Source organism: Triturus cristatus, chromosome 6 (assembly GCF_964204655.1).
Source record: "Triturus cristatus chromosome 6, aTriCri1.1, whole genome shotgun sequence".
NCBI lineage: Eukaryota > Metazoa > Chordata > Amphibia > Caudata > Salamandridae > Triturus > Triturus cristatus.
In genome coordinates, this window is record NC_140589.1 from 342,614,436 (window position 1) to 342,631,440 (window position 17,005).

At 38.9% G+C, this 17,005-nt stretch overlaps 1 protein-coding gene across 1 annotated transcript; it reads right to left on the reverse strand.

Annotated features, from left to right (window-relative positions):
- Positions 1-1,150: 1,150 nt before the first annotated feature.
- Positions 1,151-3,050, reverse strand: LOC146817155 (actin, cytoplasmic type 5). Its single transcript, XM_085610725.1, has one exon. The coding sequence runs from the start codon at positions 2,973-2,975 to the stop codon at positions 1,845-1,847; it is 1,131 nt and encodes a 376-aa protein (XP_085466851.1). The 5' UTR covers positions 2,976-3,050; the 3' UTR covers positions 1,151-1,844.
- Positions 3,051-17,005: the final 13,955 nt, after the last annotated feature.

Sequence of the window (17,005 nt, forward strand, 5' to 3'; positions counted from 1 at the left end):
AGTCAATAACTGGGTCGGATGTCTGGAAGGGTTGTAGCTGACTGATGCTATGCAGCCTTTTTTGTCTTATAAATCTTCTATTCTTTTTATGCTGTTTACTCACAGGGCTTTCACTGACAAGAAAATCTCCAAAAACAGAATGATTTATGAAGTGGTGAGTTGGAAGAGGAGGTATTTGAAATCTTAACATATCTCTTTTTAGTTTTGCAGATTTAATTTCAATAGCTTTCCTGGCAGTTATCTTTTTTCCTACTACAATCCTCTGTAGTATGTGTGCCACTTCAGAGTCACTTTTTGTGTCCTTTAAAAGTTCCAGTTCTTTTTTTAGCTTGGCTTTAAGCACCTGCATTTTTTGAATGGTTACTTTAATAGATACCAACAGTAGGGCCATTGATGAGTTATGCAGTAAAATATTCCATCTAGCGGACCATTCACAACTAGTTAGTTCAAAAGGTGGCTTAGACTTAACCTCCAACCCCATAGGATAGATGTTAAGTTTTTTATAGATTTTAAATGTGCTTGTGTAAATTGGCACTTACTGATTTTCTCCTGGATGAACAGCGCATATCTAGGATGTAGATTTGTTCTTGACATGGTGGTTGCTTCTGGCTTGATTATCGGATCCAGGGAGGAAACAGGTTTGTAATCCCAAAAACAGTATATTTGAAGATGAAGGATCACAAGAAAACAACAGCCAGCCAGGGCAAAAATCTGGATCCCAAAGGATACAACGAGTCACAACGAAATAAAATATCCAAGAAAGAAGTGACTCAAACAGATAGATTCACCAAAGAACAAAAATATATTTCCACTACAACGTTTCAGCTTCCGCCTTCCTCAGGTAGTACAAGATGGTTTGCTCTGTGGCTGCACAGATGACACAGCTGAATTTTCAAAAAGCATCATGAGTGAAGATTCCATTTGGAATGTGGAATCCATGCAGTCCTGAGAGCTCTTGAGATATGCAGTAATCGGGTTGTGATGTCAGTAATGTTCAGTCCATCTGGATGCAGTGATTTTAAACGGTACATGCAGAAGTTTTCCCTGGAGTCCAGTAGTTCTTCCTTTGAAACATGTTCCACGGGGAAAATCTTCAAATCTGATAGTGAATGACCCACAAGGTTGAAATGATTGGCTACAGGCTGGTCAATTTTCTTTTTTTTTTTTTTTTTTTCCATTTTACTGCAGCGCTTTATTTGTCCCCCCTACACAAGTTAGGATGACTTACAAATTGTTTTCTACGGCCATGAAAGGACGTTAAGGCAACATACAAAAAAAATGTACATAAATTAACTGGATGTATAAATTTACAGGTGTAACGTTTGGAACCCTGCAGTCTCCAACTGATGGAGTAACACAGTTCATAAGGCTTGAATGCAATATGCTTCCCCCAATTGAATAGAAAATTGTGGCAAACAAAGTGACAATTCCTTCATGAACTTCTACTAGCCCCTGAACTAGACACCAGAATATTGAGCACTTGGGAGGCTTGGCGCTCGCCATACCCTGTACAGTTTCCTAGTCTCAGCTCCCACCCCTAAATTGTACACCGCACGAGGGGGGAGCAGCCTTTCACAGAAGAGCTTCTCCTCCACAAAACTTTAAATCACCCACACCATGTTAGATCAGAGAAATGTACAGGGTACATTCAGACAGCATATATTGAAGGGAGATCTATGCGAGGCGAGTGGTCAAATAGTGACAGCGTTCAGTGCCTCGTGCTCAAGAAGAGTTCACTCCAGTTTCAGGAGGCTAGCACGAGGTGTACACATTTGCCTGAGCAAATTAATACTCAAATTGCTTATGCAGCAAATGCTACGCATCTGCCACCAGTCCATTTCCATTTAGAAGCATTTGCGGTGGACGATGGATGGGCCAGACTCATCATATTCCTGTTTGCTGATCCACATCTGCTGGAAGGTGGACAGGGAGGCCAGGATGGATCCACCAATCCAGACGGAGTATTTACGTTCAGGTGGTGCAATAATCTTGATCTTCATTGTGCTTGGTGCCAGAGCAGTAATCTCCTTCTGCATTCGGTCAGCAATTCCAGGGTACATGGTAGTACCACCAGATAATACTGTGTTGGCATAAAGGTCTTTTCGGATGTCCACATCACACTTCATAATAGAGTTGAATGTGGTCTCATGGATACCGCAGGATTCCATTCCCAAGAAGGAAGGCTGGAAGAGCGCCTCTGGACACCGGAACCGCTCATTGCCAATTGTGATGACCTGCCCGTCTGGCAGCTCATAGCTCTTCTCCAGGGAAGAAGAGGATGCGGCGGTGGTCATCTCCTGCTCGAAGTCCAAAGCAACGTAGCACAATTTCTCCTTGATGTCACGCACAATTTCCCTCTCAGCTGTGGTTGTGAAGCTGTAGCCTCTCTCGGTCAAGATCTTCATCAGATAGTCGGTCAGGTCTCTGCCAGCCAAGTCAAGACGCAGAATGGCATGGGGAAGGGCATACCCTTCGTAGATGGGTACAGTGTGTGTCACACCATCACCAGAATCCATAACAATGCCAGTTGTACGACCAGAGGCGTACAGGGACAGCACGGCCTGGATGGCAACATACATTGCTGGGGTGTTGAAAGTTTCAAACATGATCTGGGTCATCTTTTCTCTGTTAGCCTTGGGGTTCAGGGGGGCTTCTGTGAGAAGCACAGGGTGCTCCTCCGGTGCCACGCGGAGCTCGTTGTAGAAGGTGTGATGCCAGATCTTCTCCATGTCGTCCCAGTTGGTCACAATGCCGTGCTCAATGGGGTACTTGAGTGTCAGGATACCCCTCTTGCTCTGGGCCTCGTCACCTACGTAGCTGTCCTTCTGCCCCATGCCAACCATGACACCCTGGTGCCTGGGACGTCCAACGATGGATGGGAAAACTGCACGGGGGGCGTCGTCTCCAGCAAAGCCTGCTTTGCACATACCGGAACCATTGTCAATGACGAGCGCTGCAATCTCCTCTTCTGCCATTTTAATTTAACTGAGTAGGGGGGATTCCGAAGAATAAGACAGATATATGAGGTCAGGTCCGCTGCCGCCGGCTGAATGAGCAATTTTCTTATTAATTATTGCAGATTTGTGGTTCCTGAATCGTGTACGGAGGTCATTCACTGTTTGGCCTACATATTGTTTTTTACAGCTTTGCCGTTGGCACTGAATCACATAAATAATGCATGTTGAGCGACATGTAAGATGCTGCCTTATTGCATAGGTCCTTCTCATAACAGAACTAGTTACAGATGATGTTTGTAAAATATATTCACACGTGTTGCACATTTTAGAGTCACAGCAATGAACCCCTGCATTTGTTACAGCTTGTTTGAGTTCAGCTCACACAATAAGAGATCGTAAATTTGGAGCTCTGCGGTAAGCAATGACTGGTGGTTTTGGAAAAACCTTTTGCAATTTTTCACAAGTGGACAGTAAGGGAAATGTTTTTTGCATTATATTTCTGTAGTTAGGAGCTGATGGATGATAGTCAACTACAAATGGAGTTCTGTCACTTTTGTTTCTGCCGTTGGTATTCCACATAAGTGCTTCTCTGGGTAACTGCAAAGACTTGTCAATTTGTTGCTGTATGATATGCAGAGGATAGCCTTGCCTTTTAAATAATGTAGCAAGCTCCTATAGATGGTCTTTACAGGTTTCCTCATTGCTGCAATTGCGTCTTATTCTGAGTGCTTGGCTGTAGATGATGCTCAGTTTAGTGTGGTGTGGGTGACATGAAGTCCAGTTTAGATACAAATGAGCCTCTGTAGGCTTGTGGTACAGATCAGTTTTGATTTTGTGTTCATGAATGGTGAGTAGCACATCCAGAAAAGGGAGATGAGGCTTCTGTTTAGTATTGCTGCTGGTAAATTTGATGGTAGGATGGATATATTGATATAAGCTGTAAATTGTTCAAATGTTCTACTTCCTGCATTCCTTATTATAAATATGTCATCAATGTATTGTAGCCATACCAGTGGTTTGATGCTAGAAGTAGCAAGTATACAGTTCTCTAGTTTGCCCATGAAGATATTTGCATAGGATGGAGCCCGTTTTATCATATTGGGGTCTCTGTATTTACCTGTACATACATAATGTATATTTCTTTGTTTGGTTTAAGATAAAATCACTGAAGGCCAAAACGTTGCCATGTATTATTTTAAAAATGTAGAGATATTGGTGTATTAAAGTGATGTAAGAGGCTAAATCTAAATGTATCAAATATTTTGTTTATATGACAGCCCTGAAGAAGCGCAACTGGCGCGAAACACGTGTTGGCAAGTTCTGGGCAAGCTCTGTGACTCTTCTTTGTGAACTGTTGACTTCTAAAAAGAATCAAGAATAAAAACACCATGAAATAAACGAATGAGAAGATTTATCATCTGTTTAGTATTGAGAATCCTGATTATTACTGTTCTCAGAGTTTGTTGTGTTTAATATTTGGTTAACACTGGTGGGGACCAGTGTCTGAGTTTGCAGCGCCGGGCAATTTACCTGCAAACCAACTTTTTTGCTATATATATATATATATATATATTACCTACTGGCGGTCGCCAGTAGGTAGTTATAGTAAGGACCGTGTTTCCATAGGAAATCTCAAAATTCTATTTTGAATAACTTTGGCGCCGGTTGACGAATCCTCGCGAAATTTTCAAAACAAATGGGGCGCTCCGCTCAGCTCCTACCCTGAAAGTCTCGGGGTGATTCGTCAAGCAGGGGCTGAGAAAAAAGGGGGCTCCCAAAACTCGTTTTCCCCATGTATTTTTCCATAGGGACTTTAGTCGCAGCTACAGCCCGAACGGCTGAACAGAATTATGTGAAATTTGGCAGAGAGGTAGCCATAAGGTCCATGAAGTGCCTTTTGCAGGTTTGGTGTAAATCTGTTCAGTATTTCCAGAGAAATTAGCATTTAAATCAATATATATATCTGTAAGCGCGCTCCGTGCGCGCACTGAGCAAGACCTGTGCGCGCACCCTGCCGTGCGCGAGCGCACATCTGATTGGTTGTTAGATGTCAGTAAACATTCGAATCGGTGGAAATCAGGAAGCGGCAGCCGCCATTTTGTCTCTCACATAAAGAGGGGGTGATAAACAAAGGGTGAGAACTTGAAAAGGGGGCAGAGTGGGGAGATATTGACCCACTAGGCATTGTAAGGGGGTCACAGTAGGACCTTGTAGGGCAAAAAAAAGATTTATATTTTGAAAAAAAATATCGCCGAGTGCGCGCACCCAGCGCGCACCCGAAAAAAACCTTTTTTTTTAAAAAAAATCATAAAAAATCGCACTTAAGTGTTTAGATATAAGGTGGCTCTAAAAAGAGCCCTTGTGTTTATTGTGTGTTTTTTGGTACCTACAAGTAAGTACCGATGCAGAGTCTAAAGTTCAAGAGGAAGACTCTGTTGCCTTCATCAGTGAAGTGTACACCGTCTCCTCTATAAATGTCTTGCATGTTGTAACGCAAGTTGTTGTGGTATATAGAACCCATACCATAGTCTCTGAGGAAAGCAGAAATAGATTTGTTGACGTGCTTCCTTGCTTTGTCAATCTGCGGACAAAATTGGTTGGACCAGTTCCACTTTTGCCTTTGGCATATGTTAGAATATACGAAGGCAGTTTGTGGAAAAAGTGACATCAATTGCACAAAGGTGTCCTTAATAAGCATTTCCAGACCTACCCCAGTTAAAGTGCCTAGGTCATTTCCACCACAGTGCACAATAATAAGGTTAGGCTGTGGGAGATGTAGAAAGGTTTTCACCAAAGGCATTAATTGGTGCCAATTTAACCCTCTCTGACCAATCCATTTGATGTCTACATTTGGCAAAGCAAGGTCTCTCACCATACCTCTTTTTTCTGCAAATTTTTCACTCCAGAAGACATAGCTGTGACCTACAATCCACACTGTGAACATCTTCAAAGGAGATCTGGATGCACTCAGGAGGTGTCTTTCAGTAGAAAGGCAAAAAGAAATGAAAGACAGTTGAAAAATGGGGGCACACATACTTTTTTTTATAAAAAGAACTCATTGGCTGTTTCAAACCATTCTACACTAAAAACTAGGCTGTATGTTTAAATTTTAAAAAGCATGTATTGTATTGGTTCAGAAAAATGTGTGAACAAAGAACATTAGTTTGGATTTGCTGTTAGGTTTGAAAAGTAAAGCACTCTTGCTCTTTGGAAATGAAACATTGTCTGCTGAACTTCTGACCTCTCTGCTCACACCTGTGTTCCATGACCTGTTGCTATGGTAGCAGGCAGAAGTCAAGTTGGGGGAAGGGTACATTTGGAAAGGGGTTGAAGTTTTCAACCAATAGAAATGTGTGATTTCATTTGAAAAAATGTGGGAAGCACTGAGATTTGAAATTAACATGTATATGTGTGAAAAAAGAGAGGGAAACTGTGCCATTAACTGGTTCTGCTGAGAGGAGAGAGGTGTTCAGCTCAGAGATTCTGGTCTGATAAACTGCTGTGTGACTGCCACATTTCTTTCACAACTAACTAATTTTAAAGGTGAGTTATGAGTTTGAGAGGGGGTGTTAGTGGTTAATTTTGATATAAAAAAAGAATTATGATTATTTGTTTAAAGTTGTGATTTACATTTTCTGTTTTGCGAGATATTTAACTGTTTTGAATATGTAAAATATTATGGAGTATGTTTTCACCATAAGTTAATGTGTACTGGTAACAATGAGGAATACTGTTTTGTGCCTACCATCAAACCATGAGTCTGTGTGCAGAGAAGAATTGTTGACAGAGATTTAATTTGTGTTGCTGTTGAAAAGTAAGACTTGCAGTTGAAAGAAAAGGACAGCTTCTTTTTAATTGTGATGGTTAGCATTTAGCAGAAATCACTTTGAAAGAAAAGAGAGCAAAATTGCAGCACATTTGAAAAAAGCATTAGTTCTGTTAGAATTGATAACCCAGAAAAGGGGCAGCCTGTGTTTTGTGCCTACCAACACAGCATGAGTCTGTGTGTATATAGGAATTGTTGTCTGAGATTTAATTTGTGAAGTTGTTGTTCAGTAAGAAATGCAGTCCTAGGAAAGGGGCAGCCTGTGTTATGTGCTTAAAATGATGACATGAGTCTGTGTGCACACAGGAATTGTGGGCAGAGATTTAATTTGCGAAGATGTTGTTCAGTAAGAAATGCAGTTCCAGGAAAGGGGCAGCCTGTGTTATGTGCCTAAAATGATGGCATGACTCTGTGTGCACACAGGAATTGTGGGCAGAGATTTAATTTGTGAAGATGTTGTTCAGTAAGAAATGCAGTCCCAGGAAAGGGGCAGCCTGTTGTGTTTACACAAATTATCCCTTAGCACACATGCACTATTACATACATCCCTGCAGTGTTCATGCAGTTCTGGAAGTCTCTTTGCTCATCTGTCTTGCACCAGAAAATACACAGTGTTCAGAAACACACTCTTGGCACACACACAGCAGCTTCTCCAACACTCTCATGTGTAGTACTCAGCTCTGTGTGCTGTTTCAGATAGCACTGTGTAATGCAAACACATTCAACGTCAGCAAGGCCACATTTAAATTGATCTAGTCTAATCACTCACCCTGTAACACATGGTCATTGTCTTAAGGAGCTGTTAGGACATGTGCTGTTTTCTGCTTCTGTAAATGATAAGGGAAATGTATCAGGCTGAAACAGTAATTTGGTACTATTCAGGGACACTGCTTTGTTCCAAAAAACATAGCATGAGTCTGTGTGCGCACAGGAATTGTGGGCAGAGATTTAATTTGTGAAGATGTTGTTCAGTAAGAAATGCAGTCCCAGGAAAGGGGCAGCCTGTGTTATGTGTGTAAAAAGATGGCATGAGTCTGTGTGCACACAGGAATTGTGGGCAGAGATTTAATTTGTGAAGATGTTGTTCAGTAAGAAATGCAGTCCCTGGAAAGGGGCAGCCTGTTGTGTTTACACAAATTATCCCTTAGCACACATGCACTGTTACATACATCCCTGCAGTCTTCATGCAGTTCTGGAAGTCTCTTTGCTCATCTGTCTTGCACCAGACAATACACAGTGTTCAGAAACACACTCTTGGGACACACGCAGCAGCTTCTCCAACACTCTCATGTGTAGTACTCAGCTCTGTGTGCTGTTTCAGATAGCACTGTGTAATGCAAACACATTCAACGTCAGCAAGGCCTCATTTAAATTGATCTAGTCTAATCACTCACCCTGTAACACATGGTCATTGTCTTAAGGAGCTGTTAGGACATGTGCTGTTTTCTGCTTCTGTAAATGATAAGGGAAATGTATCAGGCTGTAACAGTAATTTGATACTATTCAGGGACACTGTTTTGTTCCAAAAAACATAGCATGACTCTGTGTGCGCACAGGAATTCTGGGCAGAGATTTAATTTGTGAAGATGTTGTTCAGTAAGAAATGCAGTTCCAGGAAAGGGGCAGCCTGTGTTATGTGCGTAAAAAGATGGCATGAGTCTGTGTGCACACAGGAATTGTGGGCAGAGATTTAATTTGTGAAGATGTTGTTCAGTAAGAAATGCAGTCCCAGGAAAGGGGCAGCCTGTTGTGTTTACACAAATTATCCCTTAGCACACATGCACTATTACATACATCCCTGCAGTCTTCATGCAGTTCTGGACGTCTCTTTGCTCATCTGTCTTGCACCAGACAATACACAGTGTTCAGAAACACACTCTTGGCACACACACAGCAGCTTCTCCAACACTCTCATGTGTAGTACTCAGCTCTGTGTGCTGTTTCAGATAGCACTGTGTAATGCAAACACATTCAACGTCAGCAAGGCCTCATTTAAATTGATCTAGTCTAATCAGTCACCCTGTAACACATGGTCATTGTCTTAAGGAGCTGTTAGGACATGTGCTGTTTTCTGCTTCTGTAAATGATAAGGGAAATGTATCAGGCTGTAACAGTAATTTGGTACTATTCAGGGACACTGTTTTGTTCCAAAAAACATAGCATGAGTCTGTGTGCGCACAGGAATTGTGGGCAGAGATTTAATTTGTGAAGATGTTGTTCAGTAAGAAATGCAGTCCCAGGAAAGGGGCAGCCTGTGTTATGTGCGTAAAAAGATGGCATGAGTCTGTGTGCACACAGGAATTGTGGGCAGAGATTTAATTTGTGAAGATGTTGTTCAGTAAGAAATGCAGTCCCAGGAAAGGGGCAGCCTGTTGTGTTTACAAAAATTATCCCTTAGCACACATGCACTGTTACATACATCCCTGCAGTCTTCATGCAGTTCTGGAAGTCTCTTTGCTCATCTGTCTTGCACCAGACAATACACAGTGTTCAGAAACACACTCTTGGCACACACGCAGCAGCTTTTCCAACACTCTCATGTGTAGTACTCAGCTCTGTGTGCTGTTTCAGATAGCACTGTGTAATGCAAACACATTCAACGTCAGCAAGGCCTCATTTAAATTGATCTAGTCTAATTACTCACCCTGTAACACATGGACATGGTCTTAAGGAGCTGTTAGGACATGTGCTGTTTTCTACTTCTGTAAATGATAAGGGAAATGTATCAGGCTGTAACAGTAATTTGGTACTATTCAGGGACACTGTTTTGTTCCAAAAAACATAGCATGAGTCTGTGTGCGCACAGGAATTGTGGGCAGAGATTTAGTTTGTGAAGATGTTGTTCAGTAAGAAATGCAGTCCCAGGAAAGGGGCAGCCTGTGTTATGTGCGTAAAAAGATGGCATGAGTCTGTGTGCACACAGGAATTGTGGGCAGAGATTTAATTTGTGAAGATGTTGTTCAGTAAGAAATGCAGTCACTGGAAAGGGGCAGCCTGTTGTGTTTACACAAATTATCCCTTAGCACACATGCACTGTTGCGTACATCCCTGTAGTCTTCATGCAGTTCTGGAAATCTCCTTGCTCATGTCTCTTGCAGCTGACAATACATAGTCTGCAGAAAAACACTCTTGGGACACACGCAGCAGCTTCTCCAACACTCCCATGCGTACTACTCAGGTCTGTGTGTAATGCAAACACATTCAACGTCACCAAGGCCTCTTTTTCTTTGCTCTACTCTAAACACTCAGCCAGGTTGCAGATACTTATGGTATGAAGTAGCTGTTAGGAAATGTGCTCTTTTCTGCCTCTGTGATTTTCCAGGTAAAATGTGTAAGGCTGTAACAGCAATTATCACTTGATCTACCAGAGTAGTAAATGTGCTTTGAATTTGCAAATCAAATTCTGTTTTCTGCTTAGAAGCACACCAGGAGGCTGTGTGTGCACAGAAATTGTGGCCACAGATATAATTTGTGTTGCAGTTGTTCTGTTAAAAAATGCACTTGCAGGAAAGGGACAGCTTGTTTTTTTTTCAACTGTGGTGGTTAGTACTGTGCACAAATTAGTAAATCACAAATGAGAGACAAATGGAAAAACATTTGAAATAAATGAAAAGTAAAAAAAAATATTTAAATGAATTATAATTACAAAAAGGATTTTTTTTTAGTTCCTTGCAGGTATTGCTGAGCAACAGTGAAAAAAAAAATGCCTTTAAGGACAAGAAAAAGGAAAGAAAAGCAACAACAAGTATATCTGGACAAAACTGGGAAAAAAAAATAGCAGGAGAAGCTGGTGATGGCAAAAAGAAAAAGTCTACTGGTAAGCAGAGCAGAGATTTCTTAAAAAAGATTTTCAAAAAACAAAAAAATGGCAAAAATAACTGTAAAACAAAGAGAGTTTTATGTACAAAGCAACAACACAGTCAACAGCAAAAAAAAAAAGCTAATGTACAATCAGAAGTATGTCAAACAGATTTAACACGAAAATTAGATTTTAAAAACATTCGTCGAAAAATGTTTTAGAGAAGAGTGATGTTAAATTTGCTAAAGGATATGAAAAAATGTAAGAAAAAATCAAAATTTATTAAGAAATTTTTTTTTACAGAAAATATTGTAAGTAAGGCTTTGGAAATAAAAAGAAAACTTTTTATTCTAATTTTGAATAGGAAGCGTAGATTAGAAAAATTAGTGAATGCAATGAAGTCACAAAGCAAAAGGAAAAGAGAAGTGAAAAAAAGTAACTTTTGTAAAGTGTTCTTGGGAGAATGGAAACACAGTTCAAGTACTGAACCATTTTTTAATGAAGAGAGTTATCTTCAAAGTAATAGTTTGTTGCATGCAGTTGACACCAATGGTAGAGCATATGAAGTTAAGGATGGTTGTGTGATTCAAAAAGAGAAAATGGTCCCTAGAAATGAGGAAGAAGTAATGGCTGCTGAGGCTATGGGGAGACGTCCAAAAGCCCCAGTGTACACTTGGAACTGTAGTAGTATTTGTACTGTGCGTCAGGAATCTATTGATAAATTACGTGACTTTCTAAGAGAATATAGTAAAAAGAGTGTAAAACAGAAGATGAAGGTGCTTCAAACACTAGATCCATGCAGAGTGAGAGAAAATACTGGTTTGCAGGGACATTCTCTGGCTTGTCTATCTAGAAAAGTGTGTAAAAGTGTTTTTCATCATTTTAGGATGCTGGCTGTTCATCATACTGAAATGAGAAAGTTTGTGAGAACATTGTATTTTGCTAAAAGTCCAGCAGTAAAGTTGAATGAGTTGAATAATGCTCTGTTCCGTGGATCTGTATCAGATGTAGTGAAGGTTACTGATGAGATTCAGTTTTGTTACTTTGGTCCAGAACAAGAAAGTGCAGAAAAGGACACAGTAAATGAGGAAAATGAGGAACAGAATGTAGAACTCATTATTACTAGAAATTTTGAGGATGAAATGACAAAATTTACTAAAACCTAAATATTACTTGTATTTGTTGCCGCAGAAGTCATTATAAAATTCAAACAAGGAGTGTTGATCTGTATAAAAAAAGTGAAAATGAAGATAATTATAAGTGGAAGGATTTTGCAACATATATATTTCTTGAAAATTGTTTTGAATTGGGTGAAGATCAGCGTATTTGTAAATACTGTTATAATAAGTTAGAAGAAAATAGAAGGCCGACCAGAGCTGTACATAATAATTTAGAATTGGATGCTATTCCTGCCGTACTTTCTGAATTAAATACATATGAGTCTATACTTATTCAATGTGTTCATCCATTCCAGACCATAGTACGTATGGAGCCCAAAACTGGTAAACTACCTCCTTCTGATTTACTGAGAGGTTTAAAAGGAAGAGTGGTGTATTTGCCCTTGGATTTGAAAAAAAATATGGAAACTATTGATGCAGATACTTTGGAAACTGAACCATTAGTAATTCTGGTTAATGGTGTACCTACAAAGAATAAGAAGATTTGGCAAGAGCTGGTGGATGTACGAAAAGTACAAAGAGCAAATTTGTATTTGAAAAAAAATAATAAATGGTATGAATCAATTTATATAGAAGAAGAAGAAGAAGATTTACAAGAAGACACAAACACCAACTGGTCAAATTGAAAAAGTGGACAAGTCAAAGGAAGAAGAAATTTATGAACATTTTAGCATACATCCTCTTCATTCAAAAGAAGTTATGGGAGACACTATTGATCTGTTTCAGATGAAGAAAGCAAAAGGAACTCCTGTGAGTGTATGGGAGGAGAGCTTGGAAGCTCGATGTTTTCCCCAGCTGTTTCCTACAGGAAAAGGAGGACGATACGATGAACGTCCAGAACAGATTCCAGCTTCTGAGTATCGGACTACAAGACTATATGCAGAAGATCCAAGATTTCGTCAAAGTATTCCTTATTTGTTCCATCTTTTATTTGAAAGCGACTTGTCTGCATTATCTTATGCAGTAAATCACATTTTAAAAAGTGGAGTACATTTACAAAATGTGTCTGCTAAGGATTTTATGGAGAAAGTGCAGCACCGAGATGATCATTTGGAAACACAACTGATCAATCTGATGGCTTGTCAGCGTGGGACAAATGAATATTGGTACCGGCGCCATGGTGAATTAAAATGCATGTTACGGAATTTAGGAACTCCAACATGGTTCCTTACCCTAAGCTGTGCCGAGTACGCTTGGGATGATTTACTGGATTTTCTAAGAGAGGCAAATTCAAACATTAAAAACATTGAATACAAGACAGCTGGAGAATTGTGCTCTTTGGATCCAGTTAATGTTTGCAGATATTTCAATCATAGATTTGAGGCTATGATGTCCTTTATCTGCAATAAAAAAAATCCACCTCTTGGAGAAGTAGTGGATTTCTTTTGGAGAAAAGAGTACCAGGCAAGAGGTGCTCCTCATATTCATATGCTGTTGTGGATCAAGGATGCCCCAAAGTTTGGAACAGATACTGATGAAGCATTGTTATCTTTCATTGAAGAATATGCAACATGTGCTATACCTAAAAGCACAGAAGAGAAAAAGTTAAAAGAGCAAGTTTTACGTTTCCAAAGTCATCGGTGTGGAAAATACTGTCGACGGAAGTACAAGACGAAAGATAAATTCTACACAAAGTGTCGATTTGGATTTCCTAGACCTGTTCTTTCAAAAGGAAGAGTCAACAGTTTTATGTCAGCTGTGCGACATACTATAACCAGAAAATCTCCCAAAAATACCTACAACCTAAAAAGAAATGAAGAGTCAAAATTTATAAATGACTTCAACCCAGTGATTTTATCCATGTGGAATGCTAACATGGATATTCAGTATGTGGCAGACAGTTCTATTGCTGTTGCTCGGTATGTGACATCTTACATCACTAAATCTGAGAAAACAGAATTGAAGGAAATGTGGGAAGAGATTTCTCACGAGAAGACTGTCAGTAAGAAGCTGTACAGTTTCAGTTTAAAGATGTTATCGCATCGAGAAATTGGATCCTACGAATGCTCAGATAGGTTATCATCTGCAAGTCTTTACTCGAAATCCAGAAGAATAATTTGGGTAAGCTTAGGCCTTGCAGGAATGAGAAATCGGGTACTGAAATCTGTTGGAGAAATTGAATATTTGGCCGAGAATGACCCAGAAAGTACAGATATTTTGAAATCAAACATGTTGGACACATATTACCCAAAGAGAAGTCATCATCTTGAGAACATGTGTCTCTATGAAGTGCTGCAGAACTACATTTATTCACGGAAAGCCACAGAAGACATCAACAATGGAAAATATAAAGTTATTGGTGAGGAAGGATGTTTGGTGAAGCAAACAAAAGGAAGTTTGATAAATCACAGGAAGCTCAGTTGCGAAACTACTGACAAAAAGGAATTTTACTACTTGGCTCTTTTACAGCTGTTTAAACCATGGCGTTCAGAGGACGAACTACTGGGAGAATTTCAAAACTATGAAGATTCTTTTAATGCTAGCAAAGACAACATAGAATGCAGTACTTTCACAATTTATGTTCAAATGTTAAATGAAGAAAATGAACAGGAAGCAAAAATTGCAGCTGAAGTAGCTAGAGACAGTTCTCAAGACAGCCAAAGTTCAGTAACACTTAGTCAAGATCCCCTAGGACAACCGATCATAGAAAATGAAGCTGCAGTAGCAATGACTGAAGTAAAAACGGCTATGAATCAAGCACAGGAAGATTCAATCGACTTATTAAATCTGGAAGAACAACTGAATGAAGAACAAAAAGAAATTTATGAAGAAGTCATCAAAAAAATTGATCATGGATTACTACATGAAAAGAAAGAGTGCTCATGCACATCATTTGAACCAATCAGGATGTATGTGAGTGGACAAGCTGGAACTGGTAAAAGTTTCTTAATAAAAGTCATCAGAAGCTACCTACAGCAAAAAACAGCTTCAAATTTGTCTTGTGTGGTAACTGCTCCAACTGGGTTAGCAGCCTATAACATAAAAGGAATTACCTTACATCGCTTGCTAATGTTACCAGTGGAGCATGAGAACAAAATAGAATACCACAAGCTAACTGGAGAAGCATGCCTCGAAGTTTCAAGAGTGTTGAAGAAGATGCACGTTCTCATTATTGATGAGGTGAGCATGGTTTCAAATTTAATGCTTGCCTTTGTGCATTTAAGAATGCAACAAATACTTAAGAGAGACTATGACGTGTTATTTGGAGGTAAACACGTCATAGTTTTTGGGGATCTTCTGCAGCTCACTCCAGTTAAAGGACAACCAGTGTTTAATACTGTGACACATGAAGACACGAAGAAGTCATTAGGAAGCATTGGTAATGCGAATATTTGGTCGTTCTTTGAGTACAAAGAACTCACTACCAATATGAGACAAGCAAACGACGAAGATTATGCAAGTATTCTGAAAGATATCAGAATTGGACTACTCACAGAAGTTGGCAAAAAAGCATTACAGAGTCGGTTGCTACATAACTTATTTCCAAATGAAGAAATAGTTGCAGAGAAAATATACCAGAACATTGCAGAAAAAAATACTGTAATCTGCTTAATGCCAACACTACGTGAGTGCTCAATATTCAATGAGGAACTTTTGAAATTGGAAAACGAAGAGATTAAGAAAATGGAAGCAGAGGACAAAATTCAGCATGAAAGAATTACTTTTACATTAACAGGCAAACTGAAAAATAAATTGGATTCACTAGAGAAGAATATTTCCAAAACAGCTGGATTAGAAAAAAATCTATATGTTTGCATGAATTGTCGAGTGATTTTAAGGAGAAATTTGGATGTAGAAAAAGGTTTAGTGAATGGAGCTATGGGAAGAGTTGTGGGTTTTATTAATTATCAGAAAAAAGATGGAATTGAATATTTAAAAATAAAATTTGATCAGATAGAAGAAGTTAAAGACATTTGTCGTTGTTCAGTTCGTTTCATGCTTGTGAAAGACTTATATGTACGTAGGAAGCAGTTTCCATTTTCTCTAGCATATGCTGTAACTATTCACAAGTCTCAAGGATTAACTGTAGATAGTGCTTTTGTAAACATTGGTTCTACTGTGTTCAAAGAAGGTATGGCATATGTTGCTTTGTCACGAGTGAAAACATTATCTGGTTTATTTATGATAGACTTTGATGACTCAAAAGTTAGTGCTGATGCAAACTGTGTAAAGGAGTATAACAGATTAAGAAGAACCTATGCTCCTCATTTAGGTCAGTATCCTGTGATTGAAAAACATGTTGTTTGTCGGAAAAGGAGATTTGAGAATATCTGTAATGTGGATGAACAGAACAAAAAAAAAAGGACAGTGATGTGATAGCAAGGAAAAAGAAAAAGGACAGTGTTGAAGAGGTTGTTGGTTGCCATTTTGAAAATAGCTCTGGTGTCAACTGCTATGCAAATGTAGTGCTGAATGTTGTATTTTATCTTGAAAAGTTGCTAGAACAGATAATAGTAAATCATGGAAAAAGATTGTGTTCTTTGCTGAGTCTCCTTTTTGAGAAGCTGAGTACTGATAAAACTGAAATAGAAAGTGCTACTGATGTTAGAAATCTTTTAGATGTATGTTCTGGATCTACACAGTCTAAAGAAAATGTCCAGCAAGATGCACAGGAATTCTTAATATATATTTTGAGTGTACTAGAAGATGAAGGAGTAGAAGTAGAAAACTTATTTGGTGTCTCTTACAAATGGGAACATTGCTGTGAAAACTGTATGAACACATGTAGTAGTAATGTTGATTCAGAAAGGTTCATATTTTTACCATTACCACAAAGTAAATCAGTGACTTTTAGTAAATTAGTTAAAGATGCCAATCACAACATGGAATGTTCTGAATGTAAATCTGACATGTTTTCCACGTTATTTTTACAGAAATATGGTCAGTATGTAATTTTAATGATGCAACGTTTTAGAGCTGATGGTTCAAAATTGGATACTTTAATAAAGAAGTTTACAGGACAGCAATTATCAATTTCTGGAAAAACTTTTGTTACAGTTGCAATAATTTTTCATGAAGGACCTACTGTAACTTCTGGACATTACACAGTTTATCTTAAATGTGAAAAAGGCTGGACACTGTGTAATGATTCCCAATTAATTTTCAAGCAACGTTTGCCTTATGATTTACCCAATTCTTACTTAATTTTTCTGAAACCTAAATTTTGAAAACTAAAAACTGCATCTGAAGAAAGCATTTTTTGTAATTTTAAAGGATTATAATTGAAGATATCACTTAAAAAGGA